Below are 23,848 nucleotides of genomic sequence, written 5' to 3' on the forward strand. Positions count from 1 at the left end.
AATAGTTTTTAATCACAAAAAAGTTTTATAGATATTAAAAATGTTTAATAAATATATAAATGATTTTATAATGCAAAAAATAGATTTTATATACAAAAAACGTTGTCATATTATATATACATAATTATCAATTAGATTTTTATAACCACAAAATTAATAAAAAAAAAAAAATTCCAAATCAAGTGAATACCATAATCAAACTCGATTTTACACAATCCTACCATTCACCATAACAAAAATCTATAAATATCATTCCAAAATCATCAAATCTACTTAAAAACCTAACAAATCTAACCTAAGAGAGTGGGATATGGTTCATACATGATCAGTGACTGAAATTGAGGAGGATTAGGGCGGAAATCGCGAGAGATAAAGAGAGTGTTCGCCGGAAATCGCGAGAGAGCTTCGGCTTTCGGCGGAGAGAGGAAGAGAGAAATGGGGAAGAAGATCTGGTTCGACCTAATAAATGGAGGCGTCCAACGGAAAATGTCCGTCAGAATTTCCTCGGACTAGTTAAATATTTCCGTCGGAATTTCCTCGGAAATCATTAATTCAATTTTCGCGAAATATTTGGCGGCTTGGTTTACCCGGTGAAAAACCCCTAGTTCCTCGGAATTTCCTCGAAATATTCCGAGGGAATTCCGAGAAAATTCCGAGGAAATCCTTATCTTCCTTGGAATTCCGTCGGAATATACCGAGAAAATTCCGAGGAAAAAGGGTTTGGGGTTTCAAAACGTCGATTTTTTTTGCCGTATTTTATTTCTTATACAATAGTAATGCATACCATTGAGGATTCTTTGTATAGATGATCATAAACCATGAAATAACAAAATTTCAAAAATAATTGTAAGTATTCCTTTTACCGTTTATTAAAGTGTATAAGTGTTTCTCTTATGTTGTATGGTTTTCGTTCATGCAATCGTAAAAGTGTTTGTTATTGGGTAAAACACCAAAGTTTGACTTCATAATCTGGTTAAGACACTTAATGTAGGTTATATACGTGTTATTCAATCCGCAAAACGTTGTTTTCGGTTAAAAATCCCTAGTTCCTCGAAATTTCCTCGGAATATTCCGAGGGAATTCCGAGGAAACCCTTATCTTCCTCGGAATTCCGTCGGAATATTCCGAGGAAAAAGACTCTATAATCAAATCCTTAAATCGACAAGGTCTATTTCGAGGAAATTTCGAGGAAAACCTATCTTCCCTCGGAATTTCCTCGGTATTTCTATTAAAAAAAAAAGTCGATGCTAGTCTGTTTTCGAGTCATCATTACCAGATGAATCTGAATCTGGATCTTGGTGAAACTCTCCAATCACTGGTTCATCCTCTATACGTGAACGACGGCTTCCTCTCCGAAGTCGGTTAAATCGACTACAAGGCCAACTCCAGCTAAATCTTCTGATGCACTTAAGTTGCCGGATGTGCTTGGTTGTAGTGGGTCTTCCAGCTCAGAACTTCCCTGAACTCGGCCTCTCGGGTTGAGTCTTGTAACAGTAACCCATGGATCATCTCTGTTCCTTATCTGGGGGGTACTTGATATAACAAACATGTAACATTTAAAAAATTATTAGTAAAATTATAAATTAATACACATGATGATGAATCATTCTGAATAATTAACATTTAATTACCTGATCGACCTGAGAAACAAGAATGAAAGGATCATAATATTGCAGCTTTCGCCTCGAATTTACTGATGTAACACCAAATGCATCTGTTCTCACACCTCGATCTAGAGTGTTGTCGTGCCAATCACAATAGAAAATAGTACAGCGCAATCCAACCATGCCCAAATATTTGATTTCCAAAATCTCATGTATGTGTCCGTAGTATACATCATCTCCTAATGCAGAACAAACGCCAGCATCATAAGTCGTATTCGAACGTCTCCTCTTCTGAGTTGTGAATGCATATCCTCGAGTACAAAATTTCGGATATGACTTCACAACAAAGTTTGGTCCAACGACCATCTCGCGTATCCAATCGTCAAATGTTTCACCTCTGGCCAAACCAGCAGACACCTATTAATAGCACATATATATGTTATATCAATAAATGTGAATTAGTATAAATATGTGATAAATGATATTTTAATTTGTTTAAAGCACTCACATAAGTAAACATCCATCCAGCAAATTCTCTCTCCTTCATTTCTTCTAGTTCGTCCTCTATGGCGTATCTATATTCGAACCGCTTTTCTGCCATGAAAATCCTGTACATATGATGACAATAATGTAATTAATTAAGATTTAAATTTCAACTTGTTAAAATAAAAATTTGTAAGCTAATTTATTTGCCTCTCATATTGAAGAACATCTTCGCAGTTGGTGAGCAAATATGTTTGCAAATTACTGCGCTCCTGCTTAGTAAGTCGACGGTCCTTTGGTTTTCTGCTAAGTCGTCCAACGTCTGTGAAAATGTCTGGAACCGTAACATGATATGTTGCCCGTTCGCCTCTATCATCATGCCGAACAGGTCTTCTGTTTGTGGTCTGAACTTCTGCTGGAAAGTAGTACTCGGCAAAGTTTGAAGTTTCTTCATTGATCATCTGTGCGACTATAGAACCTTCCACCCTACTTAAACACCATCTTCTTCAAATGGAACATATACCGCTCATACAGATACATCCATCTATACTGCACAGGACCACCAAGTTCCAATTCTCTTGCCAGGTGAATAACAAGATGCTCCATAACATCAAAAAAATGAGGGAGGATATATCTTCTCAAGGTTGCACTGAATCACGGCTATGTTAGTCTTCAAATTTTCAATACCTTCAAGAGTCACTGATCTCGTGCATAAATCGCGCAAGAAAGCACTTATCCCTGCAATTGCTTCATGAACATTTTGTGGTAATAGTTCATTGAAGGCAAACGGAAGGAGGCGCTGCATCATTACATGGCAATCGTGGCTTTTCAAGCCAGTAAACTTTTCTTCCTTTCTGTCGATACAGTTACGCAAATTAAATGCGTAACCGTCTGGAAATTCCACATCGTTTGAAATCCAATCAAAGAACGCATCTTTTCCCTCTGCATCAAGTCGGTATATGAGAAAAGGAGCCCTACCATTCTCATCAACATGAAGTTCTGAACGAGCACATATATCGACTAAATCCAGTCTTGACTTCAAATTATCCTTTGTTTTACCTTGAACATTAAGGATCGTGTTCATGAGATTGTCAAAAAATTTCTTCTCAATATGCATGACATCTAAATTATGCCTTAGCAGATGATCCTCTCAGTATGGCAGATCCCAGAAAATACTTTTTTGTGCCAGTTATGTAGGTCTCCAACAGCATCTACCGGAAAACGCTCATGTCCACCGACGTCTGGCGTCCTTTCTGCACCAAAATTTCTTAGTTGTGTCTTCAAATCTTTCCCACAAATTTCCGGAGGTGGACTGTCAAACACCCTCTTGTTCTTCGTAAACAAATTCCTACTCCTACGATATGGATGATCAGGTGGTAGGAATCTCCTGTGACAGTCAAACCAACACGTTTTCCTTCCGTGTTTTAGTTGGAAAGCATCAGTGTTATCTTGACAATATGGACATGATAGCCTTCCATGCGTTGTCCATCCAGATAACATACCATATGCTGGAAAATCACTTATTGTCCACATTAGTACTGCCCGCATTTGAAAGTTTTCTTTACACGAAACATCGTATGTTTCAGCACCTTGAGCCCATAGTTGTTGCAACTCATATATTAGTGGCTGAAGAAACACATCAAGTGATCTCTTAGGATGCTCTGGTCCGGGAACGAGAATCGAGAGAAACAAAAACTCTCGTCGCAAGCACAAGTTTGGGGGTAGGTTGTATGGTGTAAGAATGACTGGCCATAGAGAATACTGTCTTCCACTCTTGCCAAACGGGCTGAAACCATCAGTACATAATCCAAGGTAGACATTTCTTCTCTCATACGCAAAGTCGGGATACTTTGATTGGAAATGCTTCCACGCTTTTGCATCTGAAGGATGTCTGATCTCACCATCTGTTGAGTGCTCCGCATGCCATCTCATTGGTTGCGCTGTGCGTTCTGACAGATACAACCTCTACAACCTTTCCGTCAAAGGAAAATACCACATCCTTTTATATGGCACTGGAACTCTTCCACTCGTATCTTTATAACGAGGCTTCCCACAAAATTTGCATGTAACCCGCTGTTCATCCGCCCTTCAATAAATCATGCAGTTGTCGCTGCATATATCTATTACCTGATCCGATAAACCAAGACCAGCTACGAGTTTCTGAACCTCGTAGTATGAACCAGGAGCTACATTATCATCGGGTAGAATACCTTTTACAAAATCAGCAATCGCATCCACACAGTCTTCAACCAAATTATAATATGTTTTAATGCCCATCAATCTTGTAGCAGATGATAAAGCTGAATGACCATCTCTGCAACCTTCGTACAATGGTTGCTTTCCAGCATCCAACATATCATTAAATCTCATAGCTTGTGCATTGGGTAAATCTTCCCCTCTAAAATGATCATTTACCATCTGCTCAGTACCTACACCATAATCTACATCCGTTCTAATTGGTTTTTCTAATCTAACCGCTGGCTGAGGTTCGCTAGTACAACCATGTTCATAATCAGTTTCCCCATGATGATACCAAATTTTATAACTTCGTGTAAACCCACTCAAATATAGATGAGTCCAAACATCCCACTCTTTAATAACCTTTCTATTTTTACAATTAGAGCAAAGACATCTTAACATACCTGTTTTTGCTTTCGGTTATCGGTGAACTAACCCCATGAATTCGGTTATACCTCGTTGGTATTCTTCCGTAAGAAATCTCGTGTTCGGATCCAAATGAGGTCGATCGATCCAAGAACGAAAATAATTTGAAGAAGACATGTTTTTTATGAATCAAATTCGTGTGTAAAGAGAGTAAGAGGGAGGATGAAGATATGGAGTGAATGAAGACAAAGAGGGGTGCTTGTATTTATAGTTGAAATCCTGCAGACAGACCGAGGAAATTCCGACGGAATTCCGACGCCAACGGCTAGTTCGTCGGAATTTCCTCGGAATTTTTAAAATCCCCCAACGGCTATAATATATCCTCGGAATTCATCGATTTTTTCCAAGGAATACATTTCTCCTCGGTATTCCATAAGAATATTCCGACGGATTGATATTTCCTCAGAATTCCGTCGGTATATTCTGAGGAAACCAAATTTTGTGTTTCCTCGGAATATCCTCAGAAATTCCTCGGGATATTCCGAGGATTTTATTTTCCGTCGGAATGTCCGTCAGAATACTGCTGTTTTCTTGTAGTGTATATATGTTGTTGGTGTTTTCTTTTTCTGTCTTACGAAATTGTCGCATTGTGAATTACTTGGATTTGCAACATGTATATTGCATCAGTGCATGTGTAAACGAGTTTTACTATCATTTGAGAGCAAATTCTTCATTCAGTTGCATCTTTTATTTACGGGAGCGTGCATCGATTACAAATTTACAATTGTATAAAAAATTCAACCTAGTGGTTGGCCACTAAAGAGTTTGGTCTCTATACAGACTTGCAGCACTCATATTCATTGTTTGACATCTATAAAGATAGGATCCTCCGACCTACCTAACTTATCACACTACAAGAAAACGTCTCATATATAGCATGAGGAAAACGCTATTGCAATATATCGCATCTTTATGGCGAACGTTGTATCATCCCCCGCAATCTTTTCTCAGACACTTTAGATAGCGTTTAGCTTGTGTTATGTTAAAATATTAGTTTGATGGCGTTTTATTAATTGTGCAATTGTATAACTTCTAATAGCAGATAATAATTGTTATTATATCATTATCAAAACATTAAAAAAAAATAAAAAATACAAATAAATTTTTTTAAATTTTTTATATATCGAAATTGGTTACATATTTATGACAAGTATATCAAACTAAACCAAACGAAACCATTTTTTTTTCAAAAATATTAAGCCTACACCTAAAATTCTATACCTAAAGTTCTATCTTCTAGTGCCGCACCACACCACGACCGATGCCGTCACAACGAGTACTCCAACCTCGCCGTCTTCCAATCACACAGAGGAGCTTGGACCTTTTCCACTCTAAACCTAATGTCTAATGATCCACTGCTTTTGCTACCTCCTCCTCCATCAAACTTATCTGCCTCTTGTCCACTTTCATGTAATAAGAAAAAAAATCAAATTCAAAACACATAGAGAAAGATCAAACACTCTTTTAGATTTAAAAATAGCTCTCAAAGAGAATATACCTTCAAAGTCTTTTTCCATGTCTTCCAACATCTTCTGTCTCTTAGCACACAGCTGAAACAAGAGTTACGTAAGAACATGAAAATACAAAATATTTTTAATCAGTATCCTTGCCATTAAGTAGAAGCATCAACTAGCATCCAGATCAACAAAACAAACGATAAAAGGTTAATACTTAGCCCTTTGGATGTAAAGTTGGACCAACAACAAGAGCATTCTGTCACACCCTTTTGGGTACTCTTAGAACCTGCAGAACTCATCGAGCAATTTTTAATAAAAATTCAAATAAGAGAATAAACTAGTTTTGTTCATCTTTCATCAACATAAGCAAAACAAAAGTGATATGAACACAATACCTGGGAATGCAAGAGATTTGAGGTTCTTGTCTACTCATTGCTACGGTCAGATTGACGTGGTGGCTGACTCACAGAATCCACAGCTTCAAAAGCAACTTTCATCTGCACAAGAAAACATCTAAGAATCAATCCTAAGTTTCTTGGAAGCCTTGCACAAACTAGAAAGCCAACACAAAGAAATACACTTGAACAACATTTTGAAGCTCTAACAATAGTCCCCTCCCACAACTAAAGATCTGTGGGATTGTATATCACCAATGACTGAATCACTGTTCTTAAAAAAATTAAATTTTTTTAAGGTCTAAACCATATATGTGGCTCGTTCCAAGCCTCTTCGTAGGAAGGAGATTGCATCCAAGATGGGTTTGAGATGTGGATTTCATCTGTTCTTTGAAGAGGAAGCACCAGACCTACATAAAGATACAAACTTTAAGGACTTTTTTTTTCAGATCTGTTGTTTAGTGAAATTGAATAGAGAGAGAGAGAACCTAAGGAGCAGACATGAGAGGAGATTGAGAGTGAGACGAGTGTTGGTTTCGGATTCGGCTGCAGAGGAGAGAGGGGAGTTCTCAGGAGGAGTACAGATTCCGGAAGAACAAAGTGACGAGGAGTAGAGACAGGTCGACGGCGACGAACTCAGACGGTGACAAAGGCGACGAACTCAGGCCGGTCTCTGTCTTCTTCCCTTGGAATCTCTCATCTCTCACTGTCTCATCTCACTTCTCTCTGTCGTCGTGTTTCAGAAGTCAAAAGGAGAGGACAAATTAAAACACAATCTCCACCTTTGGATTAAAAACAATTAAGGGTAGAGATTGCAATCCTTGTGTATTACTTTCAACCAATATAAAATTTTCTTTTTTTTTTATATGTAAATATTTAAAGAATAAAATGAGAGGGAAAATGAAATGAGAGTAAGAAGAAAAATCAATCATTTTTCGCCTCAGTAAAGATAGCGTTTTAATGTACAATGATATTATATGCGGCTTTTTATAGCATCGAAGTAAAAAAACGCTATCATAATTATTAGTTATGTCAAAGATAGCATTTCCGACTAGAACGCTATCTTTTTATCCTATCTTTACCCCCTCTCCTTGCAGTGTCAGTTGGGTTTATAAAATATCTCTTATGTGACATCGATCCGACGAACACAATTAGCATAAGAATCAAGAATTTTAGAAATTGAATCGTTTTTGCTTGTGTTTTATTTCATGCTAATTACAAGTGAGATAAGCGATAAATAAATGTCCATTTTACCAACCAAATTTTGTTGGGCTTTTCATTTCACCATTTTAAGTAATTGCAGTCAAGGATGTTTATAGACTAATTTGGTCCCATGCATCCGTCCGAGTTCCGCCTATTAGTACTGATCTATAACAAGCAATTTAATATTTAAATTTGTTTATCATGACTTTGGCTCTCAAGACTCCGAAGCGAGCATGTGGTATAAAACAAACCATCACCGCACCGTACTAACATACCGAAATAGTTCACACTTCAAGTCTTCAAACCAACAAACGCATAAAATTTCACGAATGTGAATATGACTTCACATCTTTACCAACTACTTATCGCGTGTTTAAAAAATGGCTATCGGTAAATTCACCCGAAACTAGACATATATTATTCATTTTTTTTTTGAAAAGAGTTACACTATTTCTAGACATATACTACTCATTTAACCAAGTGGTAATGGTCTATTGGTAAAAGATTTAGTATAAACACGTCTGTCATAAATTCGATTCTTTCAGGGAACAAATTAAGTCATTGTCACTTGGCCAGTATGGACTTGGATTTCGGTTCAGTCAGTTTACATGGTAGTCCAGTATCCGACAATCTGGCTACCTCTGACATTAGTCAGAAGACATTTCAAACTCAGGTTATGCAATGTGGTATTCAGTCTACTATGTATCATTAAGTGTGTTATTTCCGGGACCGACTGGATCAGCCGATAAAACATATCATAAAAGGAAAAAAAAACATTTTTACTTTTCTTTTTTGCATAAGAAATAACATGTATTGCCCAATGCGGCAATGCGTGATGGTCGTCTAGTTTGGTATTCCTTAAGTTCAACTTCTACTAGAAACAAATGTAAAATTGAGTTAGCAAAAAAAATAACAAATGTAAATTGAGACTCCCGTAGATAAAAATAGAAAAACTGCAAAAGTTGATGAAAGGTCCATGGAAGAAATGTTAGATTTTTGGGTCCATTTCACCAGATCTCCCTAAAAATATGAATAAATATATATATTTTCCCTATAAATATAAATAAATATATATTTTCTAATATTAGTCAGAAAGTATGTATAATCAGCGTACTAGTTGGATGCAGGATTCGATCATCGACGATTATAATATATATACTACTATCTTTATTTAATATATATATATAAAGGGTAAAAGATATTTATAACTTTAGGTTTAACTAATCTAGATTTATGATTTAGAATTGAAAAGTGGAGTATGAATTTTAGAATGTGAAATTTAGGATTCTAATAAATATATAAATAAAAACTTAAAAAATATAAAATTTTTAAAAATAGTTTTAAAAATAATTTTTGATTTTTAAAAAGAAACTTTAAAAAAAAATTTATAACAAGTTCAAATTTGAAAATATAATTCGAAAAAATGTATAAGAGTCTTTTACCACTTAACGAAGAAGATATTTTTGAAATATCTCTTTCCAGGTGGTAAACATGAATAATGATACCAAAAAAGTGGTAAACATAAAAATTTATCATATATATATATAGTTTTAGAATATATATAGTTTTAGAATTATTTGTTTTTGTTTTGAAAAGATATTATTTTATATTTCTACCGTAAGCTCTTAAAAAAAGTTTATATTTTAACCATTATAATCTAATGCTCATTTTAACTTAAATTATTATCATCTAAATAGATTATAAATAAAAATAAAATTTTATAATTAAAATATTCTTATTTATAAGTAGAATTTATATTTTTAATACAAAAACATAGAAAGTACATACCTATCTATAATATTATCTGAGAAGTGAATTTGTTGATTTGTCATGCTCCCATAATTCTTGGTTTAGTCATATTTTATGCTAAATTATTAATCTTAATAAATATTTTTATTGATTTAGCTAATTTTCTGATTTGCCATACGCTCCATAGTTGTAGGTTTAGTCATATTGTACTGTCAATTATTAATTTTAATGAATAATTTTAGTCATTTAGCTAATAATTTATCATTATCTTGAAAATAATTTAAAAAAATCTAACGATATTATCGTAGTTAAATTTATATTATTTTTACTTTAGAAGTATTAAAATATTATATATATATATTAATATTATATTTGGTTTAGTAATATTAAACCAACTTTATTTTAATATATAGTAAAGCTTGACCCGCACGTCCGTTCGAATATTTTATAAATTTTATAAATGAATAACTTTAATATAATCGTAAAAAAAATATATATGGTTAAATTTATATAATGTAATTATAGAATCTTATTTTCAGGTTTTTATTTGACATTATCAATATATATATATATATATATACATTATCAATATATAAAGATTTGTTTCATACATTTTACTTTTTATTAATTATTAATACTTATTAATATAATTTTAAATTCGGTATAATAAATTCATAACCTTAAATAATAAAATAGATAATCCCCTTCAAAATATATCTATTTTTAATTTCTACATTTTGCATATAAAATATTTTAAAATTTTATTTAGTTATACAGTAGAACATATATTTGTTCAGGATCATTTATATTTCCTCGTTGTGTTTAAAAAAATATCCTTTAACATCTATAATTTTAGTATATAGCATGAAATTTTAGTTTACGATTTTTACCCATTTTAATGGTGAATGATATTTTAAATGAAAGATTTTTCAAAATAAAATAAGTAAATTTATAAATTTAATATAATTTTTATATTTAATTCGTATAGCACTTCTATTTTAATATAATACAGTAATTAGAAAGTTTGTGAAAATAACATACAAATTTTATTTTTATTTTATAATAAAATATTAATTTAAATTAATTTGTAATAATATTATACTACTAATTACAACATTAATTAATGCATTATTTTATAAAAAATGTTTAAAAGTTTTAGTAAGATTTTGTTCGATTTTTTTGTTATATGTGTCAATTATATAAGATTTGATATCTTAGTGATACCAAAATTTAAATAGAAATAAATGAAAGGATTTTCTAGAAAATGCCTATTTTAGTATAAAATAGCACGAAGTTGTAATTTCTATTTTAATAGGGAAAATTGCCACAAATACTACATTCATAGTAATACTTTTCATGCTTACACTAACCATTTTTGTCTTCGTTTTAAATGAAGAATAAAAGACATTTATACTCTTAGTTAACTAATCTAGACTTAGGGTTTAGAGTTGAGTGGTGGGGTAGAATTTTTGGAATGTGAAATTTAGGATTCTAATAAATATATAAATAAATATTTAAAAATATATATTTTTTAAAAAAATAGTTTCAAACATAATTTTTGATTTTCAAAAATAAATTTTGAAAAAAAAGAAAATTTCGAATCAATAAAATTCAAAACAAAAATTATAAAAAAATTCGAATTTAAAAAAGTATAATATTTTTTTTGTTTATTTAAATAATTATTTATTATATATAGAGAACAAGGATATAAAAGTTTTTTGCCACTTAACGAATAAGATATTTTTAAAAAAGTTCATTTGGTGGTTGTAAAGATGAATAATGGTACCTTGAAAGTGGTAAACATGAAATCCTCCATTTTAATAGAGTAGATATATCACATAAGATAGAATAAATCATCTATCTTGTAAGATAAATTTCTTAGAACAGTCAAAATCATTCATTGTGATAATTTCTGAAAACGTTGTAAATAATTCAACAATATTTATATAATTATTTGCAAAGTGAGTTTTTCGATCTAACATTAAAAGTTAAAGTGTTTAAAATATTTATTAACCAAAATGTTTAAAATATTTATTATCCAAAATAAATAATTAGATTATATTTTTAATATATAATTATTCATAAATTAAAAATAAATTTCATTAATTTGATAATCATCGTTATATAAAGAGATTCTATATTATGCTATCCAAAAATATTTTACATCATATTATTTCAAAAATAAATATAAAATCCATATATATTTTTATGTATATTGAATGTTTTCCCGTTTATTTTACTTAATAAAATATATTTTATTAAATAAAAAACCTTTTTTGTATAGAAAAATTTAATATTTAATTAATTACTAAATATTTCAAAAGTATTAAAATAATTTGTTCTAATGGTTTCTGAATTGATGATATTTCTATTTATAAGATTTTGTAAAATTATAAAATTTCCATATGCAGGCAAAACAGCGTGTTCGATAATTATTGTCTAGAACAAACCACACAAACAAAACAAGAGGTAGTATCGTGTGCTCTACTCGGTAAGCAGAGAGATTACGGTAGACCCAAGATTTAGGTTATAAGTCCACGTAGTTGGACGATCGTACACCGTATCTTGCGAAGTCAAACTAGTCATCATCAAGCAAGACAAAGATATCCATCCACATGTCGACATATCATCCACCAGATCCCATAACCTCAACAGATCACCATAACATGGTAAACACTAGCGTACAGTAAAACCCCTTTCCTTCTAAATCAATTTTCCCGCCTAATGCAAATAACGCCTAGCTGTCATTTTTCGTTAATTCCGAAACTACCCATGGGTAAAGAACATGGCTCCAGGATAAAAGACAGGGATATAAATGTAAATTTAGAAAAAAATCACGTAGTAACAAAACGTAACCCCACCGGCGAATTTATATTAAATTCTTGGGGCTTTAACTTTAAGAGGTTCACGGGGAAGGCATGTTCGGCTATCAAAAATAAAAGGGTTCGTATTTATTAATAATATCTTTGTTTCGGTGGAAACAAGAAAATTTATTTTACTTCCCTAGCCCGGCTCAACGTATTTTCAGTGACTTATGTGACTAATTACTAATACGTTCAATCACAGTAAATATGTCTGGGTGTGATTAGTAACACTTTGTCTCTGTGGTGAATATATCGCTTTCATTAGGAGTTAGGAACAATCGTTGGTACAGTAAGAATAAAGCGGGACGAGCAAACTTATGCAATTATTTGTCAGAGGGGTGAACAAATAATTACAATGTAACTATAATTAGAGAATTATTATAATTAAACAGGTTCGTACAAGAATGTTTATGACAATGAAAGGCCGACGTAATTTTATGCAATCATGTACTTGATTTTATCAGAGCGTTATTTAACTTTTGTTTTGATCCCAATTAATTACTAATATTCTGAATAATTGACCAATAAATTTCTAATATATGTGTCATAATTAAACATTAGCGCTTTCTTGTAATTCTCCCAGTTTCAGCCTTATAATATGCTCCTTTTCATTAATCTTTTTAACAATTCTCTTTCAGTCCTTAAAGAAAAAAAAACTTAAGACAAGACTGCATTAATTTCTGGCAAAACAACATTATTGGTTTATTGTTACTAAATCTCTTGGAGGAAGCTTATAGGCGTGACTGACTATTTTCGGTAGTGCTACACCTAATATATAATAATTTTTCCTAAAAAACATTTGACCAAAAAAGCAAGAAATATTTATTCTTTATCAGTGTAAAAATCTCGGTTTACATAAAACCACTTAACAAAAGAGAGGATAGAATTCTAATCCTGCCGATATTTATTGTATTATTATTATTTTTTGCTTAAATTGTATTAATATATTCTTCCGATAAAACAAAAAGAGTAATAAAAGGAAAAGAGCAAAAAAAAATACACCAGTGCCCGTTACTTTATTAAAAGGAAAGGATCGAGAGTAATATTTACTTGGCTTGATTGTAGACAAAGCAAGGTATCAAGGATTCATTTATCCACACACCTACTATTCACAGAGGGAGAGAGATACTCGTACACTTGTGTATACATATACAGAGAAAGAGAAACAGTTGTTAGGGAAAGACAAAGTGGTGGGTCTGTTTCTGACAATTATCTTCATTTCCCGCTTCTGCTCTCGTTTGAATCTCTCTCTTCTTCTTCTTCTTCCACTAAAAAACAGATAGAGAAAGAGAAAGAGAAAGAGAAAAAGTGTGAGACTTTCTTTCTTCAGAGATAAGAGAGACAAAGAGAGTGTGGTTGTGATTTGTCTTCACTGTTGAACAATGGATACTCCTCAGAAGAGTATTACCCAGATCGAAACTCCAGTTTCCAAATCCAGAGTCGAGGTTTACATTTCTATTATTAACACCTATTCATTGTTTTTGGTCAATGTTTTAGTACTTTTAGTTTCTTCTGTTTGCGTTATATGGTGCCAATACTGAAAGTTTTGGTGTGAATCTCTGAATTTTAAGCCATTTCTTATTTTTCAAAAATCCAGATTTCATAGGTTTAATCGACCAGTTTTGACAAAGATCAAAGACCATTATGTCATTTTAATTATCCTTAATTTCTTTTTTTTTTCTCTTCTAGTTTTTGTCAAAAGTCAAAGCAGTTAAGTTCAATGACACAACACAATGCTAACTGGTTTTAGGTTTGTTTTACTTCGGCGGTTTCATTTGTTCACACTTCACAACATAATTCACTACAAAATCTGTACTTTTCTTGCCTTAATTTCCTCACTAAAAAAATTCATAGTTCATACATATTCCTGTTTTTTTTAAAAAATAAAAATTTGTAATCAAATCAGTTTATTCAAACACAACATAATGCTAACTGGTTCACATTTTTTGTTTTAACTTTGGCGGTTTCAGTTCACTATTGCAATTATGACCAGACATTCCCAATTCACTATAGAAACTGTACTTTTTGTCTGTACTGTTTTTAAGGATTCTTCTTTTTTTGGGGGTTAAAATTCCGTTAGATTCTTAATTGGAATCTGATCTTTTGCTCTTACCTTCTTAATTTCATCACATAAATAAAAGTCTTATAAGTTTCTCCTTTTTGGGTGGTTGTCTGAAAATGCAGGATTCTCCAGTGTTCAATTACATTAACAGTTTGTCCCCAATAAGACCTGTCAAATCCATACCAAACCCTCACCAGTTTAGCGCTCTCAATTTCACTTCCCCTCCCTCTGTTTTCACTTCACCACACCTAACTTCTTCTCACAAAGAATCAAGATTCTTCAAAACTCATCACCCTTCTCCTGATCCTACCATTCCTGTTCAAGAATCTCCAGACGATTCCACGTCAAATGAAGGAGCTGCAGCAGAAGCAGAAGTTACTCCAAACTTCAACATAGATGCTTCAACTGAAATGGAGCAGCCACACATCGCTAAGGAAACGAATCTTGATGATCTTCCCCTTGCTGTTTCACCTTGCGGTAGAGAGACCACCGGTGATCTTTCGCTTGTTCCATACGCTTCTCCTCCTAGAGAAGAGAATGGTGAGGATGATACAGGAATGGAGATGTATGGCAATGTTCAGGGAAAAAACGAAACTCCGGATTGGGATAGATTGATTGCAGATTCTTCTGAGTTCCTAATCTTCAGCTCACCTAATGATTCGGAGGCTTTTAGATGCCTTATGATGCAGAGAGCATCACCCTCCCAAGCACCTTCAGTGATGATGCCAACAATGCAGCCTGGTTCAATAAATGAACCAGAGTCTTCAATCGCAAGTCCTTATGGGGTAATAAAACTTATCTCAATTTAGTGTCTTATAAATGATCATTTGTCTCTTAAAGAGGTTGTTTTGTTGTGATTGTGATAGGCTGTTTCAGTCTTGCACCGTGGTATAAGAAGACGTTGTCTGGACTTTGAGATGCCGGGGAATAAGCAAACGTCGAGTGAGAATAACACTTCGGCTTGTGGATCCTCGTCCAGATGTGTTGTACCGAGTATTGGTCTTCATCTAAATGCCCTTTTAATGTCTACAAAGGACTGTAAAACCAATAATACCACTCATGATTACTCGTGTTCTGAGAAGTATCAAGTGGGTCTACAAGGCTCAAGCTCTACACTGCAAGAAACATTGGACCAAACAGAAACTGAAACCCGGGACCTGGAAGATGTTCCCGTTGAACCAACCTTGGAAGAGTTGCATTTGAGCAGCCCTAAGAAGAAGAGGCAAGTTTGTTTGTCCTAAGAGAAAGCACTTTGTAATAGATTTTTTTTCCTTTGTTTTAACAACCATTGGCTATTTTCTAAAATATACAGGGTTAAGCTGGAAGCTGGAGAAGGAGAGTCATGTAAGAGATGTAACTGCAAAAAGTCCAAGTGCTTGAAACTGTAAGCTTCATGATTCCACCTCCTTCTATCTTAGGCTCTTGAAATTTTTTTGTGTTTATGAGTGTCTTGATGTTGATGTGCAGTTACTGTGAATGCTTTGCTGCTGGAGTCTATTGCATAGAGCCATGCTCATGTATAGACTGCTTCAACAAGCCTATTCATGAAGATACCGTCTTGGCTACTCGCAAACAGATTGAGTCTCGGAACCCACTTGCATTTGCTCCTAAAGTCATTAAGAGCTCCGATTTGGTTCTAGAAACCGGGGTAAAATCATTTTTTCACCATCCCTTTTTTTTTTTAATTATTTCTCTCCATCATCCTTTTATTTTGTTTGAAGGAATGTAATAAAAGTGTAATGGCATACAGGATGATGCAAGCAAAACTCCAGCTTCTGCACGTCACAAACGTGGCTGCAACTGCAAGAAATCAAACTGTCTAAAGAAATACTGTGAATGCTTCCAGGTTTCTTTATTATTTTTTCTATGTACTTCCAATGGATCATCTATGTATTGGTCTGACTCTTGGTCTGATGTTTCTTTAAAGGGTGGTGTGGGCTGTTCCATAAACTGTAGATGTGAAGGATGCAAGAATGCATTTGGACGCAAAGATGGTTTAGCTTCTCTTCTTCTAACTTTTCATTACTAAACAGTCTCAAATTTTTCTTTCTGATTCTGATTCTACTTAAACGAATATCGCAGGATCTGCCATTGTTGACATGGAAGCTGAACAAGAGGAGGAAAATGAAACATCTGGGAAAAACAGAAGAGCCAAAACCCAAGAGAACAGTGAGGTTTATTTGATGAGAAAAGAGGAGAGTTCTGCTTTACCTGCCACACCAATGTCGGTTTACAGGTACATTCTCTAACTCTGAAAGTGTTTTTTGTTGTGGCTTGTTAAGTCTTATGTCACCTGAATTGTTGTATTTTTTGTGTTTTTCAGACAACAACTGGTTCAGCTAAAGAACATGATGCCTCCTCCACAGTCTGTACTTGGAGTTGGATCTTCAAGCTCAGGGATGTTTAACAGTCAATATACAAGAAAACTGGAAATGAAGTCATTGGAGACAGTGGCAGAGGATGGAGCTGAAGAAATGCCTGAGATTCTTAGCCACTCCTCTATAGATAACGTCAATGCTGTCTCTCCCAATGGTAAGAGGGTCTCTCCTCCTCATCTGGACTCTTCAAGCTCAGGGAGAAGAAGTGGTGGGAGGAAACTGATACTGCAATCCATTCCAACGTTTCCCTCTCTCACTCCTCAACACTAAAAGCATTTTGTGTGTTGTAAGGCTGCACCGTGTAGCTTTGAAAATTCTTTGAATCTTTTTTCAAGGTGAGAGATGATAGAAGAAGTCAACTTCTAGTTGGTTGTAAGTTAGCATACATTGGCATGTGTAATAAAGATGTGAACCCATCATGCTCTACATCACAAAACCAAACATTTCTTGTAATATATATCTATATATATATATATATATATGCTTCTTTGTCCACTGAACTAGCTTTATTTCACAATATATCTTAGGCAAATCGCTCCATTATTTCAAAACTCATACCATAATAGTACTTCTAATAGTCAGTCCAATGAATATCTTTACCACATAGTACTTATAAACCATCTTGCTCTTCTTTAGAAGAAGATCTTATAAACCCACAGAACCTGTTTTTCTTCTGTCTTGCACTTCTTTTCCCGCCCTTGTGAATCATGTCTCTGAAGAGAATCAGTGTCCTACTTCGTTTGCTTTTAGCTCCATCTTCAAGCTTCAGAACCGCTTGCTCAATACTCTGCATTTTGTTCTGCAACTGCTCAATCTTCTCAGACCCGTTTCTTGACTTCTCCATAATCACTTTTCTGTATATATCTCTGGAATCTCCAGAAGTCTCCTCGATTTCCTTTGAAAGGATCTCGTTTGTGTTTGTCATCTGCAAGACGGCTTCTTCCATCTCTTTCAACTGTCTCTTCACTATAACTATATCAGCTTTGCTGACTTTGCCTTGTTTCCCGTTCATCTCCAGCTTGCTTTTCATATCTGTTATGCTAATCCGGAGACTTAACAGCCTTCTTGAATCAGACAGAAGTCTCTCCATGATCTTTGCCTTGTCTTCTATGTTTCTAGATAACTCTTGCTTGTCAACAACTCCAACCACTTTCTCTGATTCTATTGAGGGGTTCCTGCTTAGGCGATATGTCCTCTTACTGTTTTTGAGAAGGGTCGTCTCTGATTCAGCAGATTCTTCCGAAAACTCAAACATCTTGTCATTTTTCACTTCCCTCATCTCAGGCTTCAATCTTGGTCGGCTAGATTCACCAGTGACCTGTATCTCTTCAGTCTTCCTGCGGCTTCTGCTTCTGTAGGAGCCCCTTCGTGTTCTTTGCCTTAAAAGCCTTGGCTTCACTTCCTTCTGAATCACAATTCCATTTCCTGGAGTGGTGATGCTTTCACTTTCCTCAAGCTCATGACAAAAAGCTTCTTCCTGTGAAGTAAATGGGTTTAGTTTAGTTCATGAAGATGAGCTTAAACATTTTTTTTGGTAATCAAAAGGTGGTTTCGGGAACCCAAGCAATGTAAATAGTCCATCCCAATGAGAATTGAACCCGAATGGCGGAGTGCCTACTAGACACTTCTTTACCACTAGACCAACAGCTCGTTGGTTGAGCTTAAACATTTGAAATAAATGGAAGACTTACCTCTCTTTGTTGATAGTCTGATGCAGGAAATTTTGTTAAAGCTTGACTACTTTTCTCAAGAGATTTTACATCTTTTGCCAAAGATGCAATCACAGGATCATAAGCTGACAATTGAGTCTTTAGCTCTGTAACTTGAGACTCCAAAAAGCAGACTCTTTCTCTCATCTGTTTCATCTTCTTCGTCTTTGCAACATCTTCCTCTTTGAAATTTTCACATACTCCATTGAGTTCTTTAACTTTGTTCTCAAGAAAGAATTCGCGTATAGATGAGATCTGAAGATCAAAGTAGAAAGATGTTGCATCAGCGTCCCAAAGTCCAACCTCATTGCTTTTCTCTTGCAGCTCCAAACTAAGCAACTCTTCTCTAAGGTGTCGGCTTTGGACTTCTTTGTGTAATAACTCTATCTCTGACTCCAAATTTTCATTCAAAGTGTTGAGTTTCCTAATCTCTTCCTCCTGCCTCCCAGCAAGATCTGACATTTCAAAAATCTGCCTCTGTAAGTCCCCCCTCACGTTTCTTGATTCTTCAATGTCTTTCCTCAGCTCCTCGACTTCTTTGTGCAGCTCTTCATTTTCACTGTGTGTAGCCTTGAGCATATGCTCTGTTTCTGTGATCTCCATTTCCCTGTGTTCCAAGATTTCGTCTACATTAAAAACCTGACGTTCCAAGATTCCATTTAAGAAGTTATCCACTTCAAGGCCTTCTTGTAACTTCTCCAGCTTCTTTTCAAGACCTTGATTCTCTTCCTCCTTACCTTTTAACTTCTCCTCTAAAGTCTCAACCTTGTGCTTCAGGTCTATATTACTTTCTCTTAAACCTCTAACAGTTTCAGCAAAAGCTTTGACCTCTTCAGCCATTTCAGACCCAAAGGACTTGTAAACCACACACATGTTACTCAATGCAACAACTTCCTGAAGAGCTGCATCGTTTTCTTCCTCAACTACACACATTCCATTACTGAGTTGTGAGAACTCTGAAAGCAAAGTTTTGTTAGCGTTGAGTGTAGAGGAATGATCTTGTTGCAAAACCATGTATGACTCATGCAACCTCTCAAACTTTGAATGCTCCGTTTGTATTTCATCTCTGAGCTCTTGCTCTTGTTGCTCTCTTCTGATCAGTTCTGATTTCAACAACCGGTTCGCCTTCAACAGCTCTTGCTTGTCCTTTTCCAGCATGTTACCATCTGAATGAAACTGTCCAAGTAGAGACAAGAGCACTGAGTTCTCAACCACAAGTCTCTGCATCTCATATTCAGCGCTTGAAAGTGAACACTTTAACCCATTAATCTTCTCCACAACACGTGATGTTTGGTCTTTCGTAATCTTACAATCTGCTTCAACTTGAAGTGCCTTCACCACTTGATATATTGCACTCCTCAAGCTATCAATCTCATCCAAGAAGATCTCTGCTTCCATCTGCTGCTCAAGATTCTCACTCTCCAGTTCGGATATGAGTTTCTCTGAAACCTCAGATTCTTCTTCATGCTTCTGACACTCAATCATAAGAGAGAAGTTCTTCTGCTCCAACTCTTCTATAAGCTTCTGCAAGATGAAGATCTCCACTTGTTTGTTTACGACTCTGTCAAGCTCTTCCTCATACTCTCTTTTACTTGAGCGACACTCTTCTCTAAGAAGGCTCACGTTCCTCTGAAGATCTGCTAACCTGCTTTCAGTAGATCTTTTATAATCAGCATGCTCCTGCTTCTCAGTGGAAAGCGAGGCTTGTAACTCTTCCACTTGAATGCTCTTGAGCTTCTTCTCGTTCTGTGAATCAGTGTATTTTACTTCTAGCTCTGTAAACTTCTTCTCCAAGACTCCTAGCTTCTCCTCAACCTTATGCAGTTGAGACACAAGAGATTCTTTCTCCTTTATGAGTTCAGACTTATCATTCTTGAGCAAAGTGAACAACTCTTCAAAGCACTTTGACTTGTCCCTCAGGCTTTCAAGCTCAATGTTTGCATTGGAAAGGGATCTCTCCAGTAAAGAGTTCTTCTCCAAGAGCTTCCGCATGTTCGCGGTCATGATTTGTAACTGAGAAAAAAAGTTTGTTCTCTCATCAGCAAGCTCAGATCTCTCTCTTCGTAAAGACTCAAATCTTTCTTGCAGGTCCTCTGCTTTCTCTTTGGAACCATCTAGTTTTGTGTTTGATATCAAAAGAAACTTCTCCAAATCAGCATTCTTCCTTATAATGTTATCCATTTCAGACAGCTTTCTTGTTAGAGTGTCTTTATCATCTCTTTGTTTGGTGCATAACTGGAGAAGCTTTGAGTTCTCTTCTTGTAGTTTCTTCACTGATAAGACCAGTGCTGATGGATCAAAACCTGTGAGTCTCACTTGTTCAATTAGTTGTTGGTATCTCCTATTCAAGTTGTCCATATAACCCTTTACACGGTGTATCTCTACTTGAAGAGCACTGCTCTGATTCATCTGTTTTGCAACTTCTTCCTCAAGCTTTTCTTTCATCTTCTTCAAGCAAGAGATCTCATTTCTCTGTATCTGCAAGGTGATAGTAGAAGAGTCATTATGATTACTCATCTCAAGCTCTCTCAACACTTGAGTCTTGCTTTGGAGTTCCATGGTGAGAACTTTCTGCTCCTCTTGAGATTGAGAATGCAAACTCTCCAAGCTTCTAAGACTAGTTTCAAGTTCCGAAAACCGAAACTGTTGTTCTTGCATTAGATCTTGTAGCTTTTCAAGCTCCTTTTGCTTCCAAACAAGTTCTTGATCTTTAGCTGACATCTTTTGCGCTAGATTGTCTGCTTCTACTTTCAGATTTTGATTGAAGCTCTCCAAACGAGCACACTGTTCCTCCACAGTCTTTACCTTTGCAGCTCCGGCAAGAACTTCACTGCTAAGTCTTTTGGCATTGTCTTGAGCATGAGAAACCTCTCTCTCTAGATTTGATATTGTCTCCAGACACTTCTGATATCTAACTTTCAAGTCTTCATTCACTTCATTTAACTTCACAACTTCTTGTTTCAAAGCTTTGGTTTCATTCTCTGCCTGCTCAGATTTGTCCTTGAACATTTCAACACTCTCCTCAGCATCTCTAATCCTCTTCTCTAAAACAGATATCAACTCAAGGCATTTATTGTATTGCACCAAGCCAGCCTCTTTCTCAGATTGCAATCTTGAAATCTCTTGCGTGAGACTACTGGCTTGTTCTTGCTCATGAGAAACAGATGCTTCCAAATCCGCTATTCTCTCCATGGATTGAGTACACTGAAGAAGTCCTGTGTCCCTCTCCACCTCTAGCTTTGCAAGAGATTCCTTGAGTACTTTAATCTCAATCTCAGCTTTGCAAGCACGTTCATCAAATCCTCTAACATCATTTTGAGCATTACTGAGCTCCTTTTCAAGCCTGGATAGTTTGTTCAAGCTTAGCTGATACCGTAGACTCAAAGCCTCTTTTTCAGTCTGAAGCTCAAGCAATGTTCTCTTCAGGCTTTCAACTTCACTATCTCCTTGGTGAGCATCAGAAGTTTGGTACAATTCGTTTAGGTGACTTGAACTACTTTTACTTGTTGCACCATCTTCTTTAGGAGGTCCAGAAGTAGATGATGCAGAATCATCAATCATGTCGAAAGGAACCTGGTCAGGAAACGCCTCGGCCATAGCTTTGTGCGCGTGACGAAGCTGCACTGTTGTGTGATCATACCTCTCGGCTAAAGCGCGGTAAGCTCTGTATAGCTCTTCAACTAGTTTCATGAGCTCTGGACGTTTCTTGTAGTACATTTCTGCCCTTCTTGCAAACGAATCTGCGTCTGTTTCGATGAGCTTTATCATTGTCTTGACTTTGGAATCCATATCTGGTTCAACACAAGACAAAACATTTTCCTGTTAAGTTTTTATTTCCAAAAATCCATATCCAAAGACTTATAAAAAGGAGAAATCAAGAAGACCTGCAAGATTATCCTGAATCCATTTTGAGTTTTTAGGAATGTGACTATCCCACCACCACGAGTACATCCGCGTGGAGTCTGACTGCAAGTGACTGGCCATTACAGCGGCTGAAAAGAATTGGTTTGGTCAACTGCTTGAACCGACTAGTAATACTCAATTCTACAAAATAAGACAATGTGACCTTATAAGGAGGAAGTCAGCAATCAACGGTAACTTAACATGAGATATGAGTTGCTTTCCTAATCCAAAAAAAAAACAAACCTTTGCACTTTGTTCCAAATGGTGGATATCACTTTGGTCCTTGTATGCAGGATCTTCCTGTAGAAAGAGCATCTATCTTTCAGAGAGACAGCCGCAAAATCATTTTCAAAAAAGCAATTCAATGTACAGTTTCCAATTTTTAGTACTCTTGCATTCACCACAAGCTATACATGTTCTGTAAAGCCAAGGGAATCTCATCTCAGGTGCAGCAGCAAGCAAGAAAAAATCATAATAATTATCAAAATGTAATCATCATAAACAAATCACAAACAAGAATTGGGAGAAAAGGGGGAAAAGACAGTCTTTATAAAAAAAACAAGATTAGGATCAGAGCATAGTTCAACATATATATCACAGAGGTAGATTCTTCATCAACAGAGACACAGCAAAGAGAAAGAAAGAAAAACTCTTGCCTGTGGGGTTTTTCAAATGAAATTTACCAGAAATATGAAAATAGGATAACAACAGATCCCAGGACCAAAAAAAAAGAAACTGTTTTTATTTCTTTCCCCCTAAGGAACTCAATATATCTGAAATTCAGGAGAGGAAAACTCGAGTTGGGTGCAAGCAACAGCGACTCTTTGATTTTTTTTTCTACGATATGAAAACGAAACATCAAAAAGAAAAGGATCAACAAATACTTACCCAGAAAAAGAAATATACAAAGGGCTGCTTTACAGTAAAACCGAGCTGCAAAAAAAAGACTGAAAGTCTTTCTTGAACCTACTGTCTCTTTAATGGGGAGAGACAGACATACGCAACATTCTCTTCTTTCTCTCTCTTCTGGACTGCAAGACAATAGAATGATTAGTATGATTGGTGTGCATACAGTAATAATATATTCGATACCTTATAATAACTCTTGCCTTTTTGGGAACTATCTTTTTTCTTTGTCAACACTTGAAATTCTTAGCGTTTAAGTTTATTTTATTTTATAATAATAGACGATTACCGTAATTTGAAATTCTTAACGTTTGAATTCTTCAATATTCTGTTGACCAAAAAAAAAGAATTCTTCAATATAAATCTGCGTTTTTAACGAAATTTACGGAATTATATGTGTATATATATATTTTTAAAAAGTTTATATAGGAAGAGAGGATTAAGTTGTTACTTTCTTGCAACATATTAAGT

At 35.0% G+C, this 23,848-nt stretch overlaps 2 protein-coding genes and 1 long non-coding RNA gene across 6 annotated transcripts; 1 reads left to right on the forward strand and 2 right to left on the reverse strand.

The window, feature by feature from the left end:
- Positions 1–5,843: 5,843 nt before the first annotated feature.
- On the reverse strand, positions 5,844–7,378 carry LOC106370767. Its single transcript, XR_001274372.3, has 5 exons — positions 7,092–7,378; positions 6,911–7,013; positions 6,604–6,705; positions 6,250–6,494; positions 5,844–6,154 (listed from the first exon to the last, which is right to left on the reverse strand). It is a non-coding gene; the product is annotated as an uncharacterized LOC106370767 (long non-coding RNA).
- A 6,163-nt stretch (positions 7,379–13,541) lies between these two features.
- On the forward strand, positions 13,542–17,354 carry LOC106372732 (protein tesmin/TSO1-like CXC 2). The gene is made up of 9 exons (XM_013813015.3): positions 13,542–13,864; positions 14,604–15,266; positions 15,348–15,703; positions 15,794–15,865; positions 15,949–16,129; positions 16,232–16,327; positions 16,409–16,475; positions 16,564–16,717; positions 16,805–17,354. The coding sequence occupies exons 1-9, from the start codon at positions 13,802–13,804 to the stop codon at positions 17,127–17,129; spliced, it is 1,977 nt and encodes a 658-aa protein (XP_013668469.1). The 5' UTR covers positions 13,542–13,801; the 3' UTR covers positions 17,130–17,354.
- LOC106369199 (protein NETWORKED 1B-like) lies at positions 17,303–23,532 on the reverse strand. Of its 4 annotated transcripts, none has more exons than XM_013813012.3 (5): positions 23,360–23,532; positions 22,715–22,771; positions 22,453–22,612; positions 18,551–22,359; positions 17,303–18,336 (listed from the first exon to the last, which is right to left on the reverse strand). In XM_013813012.3, the coding sequence occupies exons 3-5, from the start codon at positions 22,550–22,552 to the stop codon at positions 17,470–17,472; spliced, it is 4,776 nt and encodes a 1,591-aa protein (XP_013668466.1). In that variant the 5' UTR covers positions 22,553–22,612; positions 22,715–22,771; positions 23,360–23,532; the 3' UTR covers positions 17,303–17,469. The 4 variants fall into 4 exon arrangements, with proteins under 4 accessions (XP_013668466.1, XP_013668468.1, XP_048600314.1 ...); XM_013813014.3 differs by having other exon boundaries at positions 22,453–22,560; positions 23,360–23,525; XM_048744357.1 differs by lacking the exon at positions 23,360–23,532 and adding an exon at positions 23,128–23,232.
- Between the last annotated feature and the right edge of the window lie 316 nt (positions 23,533–23,848).

The sequence above is a fragment of the Brassica napus genome, chromosome C1, assembly GCF_020379485.1.
Source record: "Brassica napus cultivar Da-Ae chromosome C1, Da-Ae, whole genome shotgun sequence".
Classification (NCBI taxonomy): domain Eukaryota; kingdom Viridiplantae; phylum Streptophyta; class Magnoliopsida; order Brassicales; family Brassicaceae; genus Brassica; species Brassica napus.

Excerpts from the sequence above, each read along its gene's own strand:
- LOC106372732 (XM_013813015.3), top strand. The coding sequence starts at position 13,802 with ATGGATACTCCTCAGAAGAGTATTACCCAGATCGAAACTCCAGTTTCC. Across the intron at positions 16,130-16,231 it reads ATTTGGTTCTAGAAACCGGG|GATGATGCAAGCAAAACTCC; the intron begins GTAAAATCATTT and ends AATGGCATACAG. Across the intron at positions 16,328-16,408 it reads AATACTGTGAATGCTTCCAG|GGTGGTGTGGGCTGTTCCAT; the intron begins GTTTCTTTATTA and ends GTTTCTTTAAAG.
- LOC106369199 (XM_013813012.3), bottom strand. The coding sequence starts at position 22,552 with ATGGCCAGTCACTTGCAGTCAGACTCCACGCGGATGTACTCGTGGTGG. Across the intron at positions 22,360-22,452 it reads GATTCAGGATAATCTTGCAG|ATATGGATTCCAAAGTCAAG; the intron begins GTCTTCTTGATT and ends GTGTTGAACCAG. Across the intron at positions 18,337-18,550 it reads CAGACTATCAACAAAGAGAG|GAAGAAGCTTTTTGTCATGA; the intron begins GTAAGTCTTCCA and ends TTTACTTCACAG.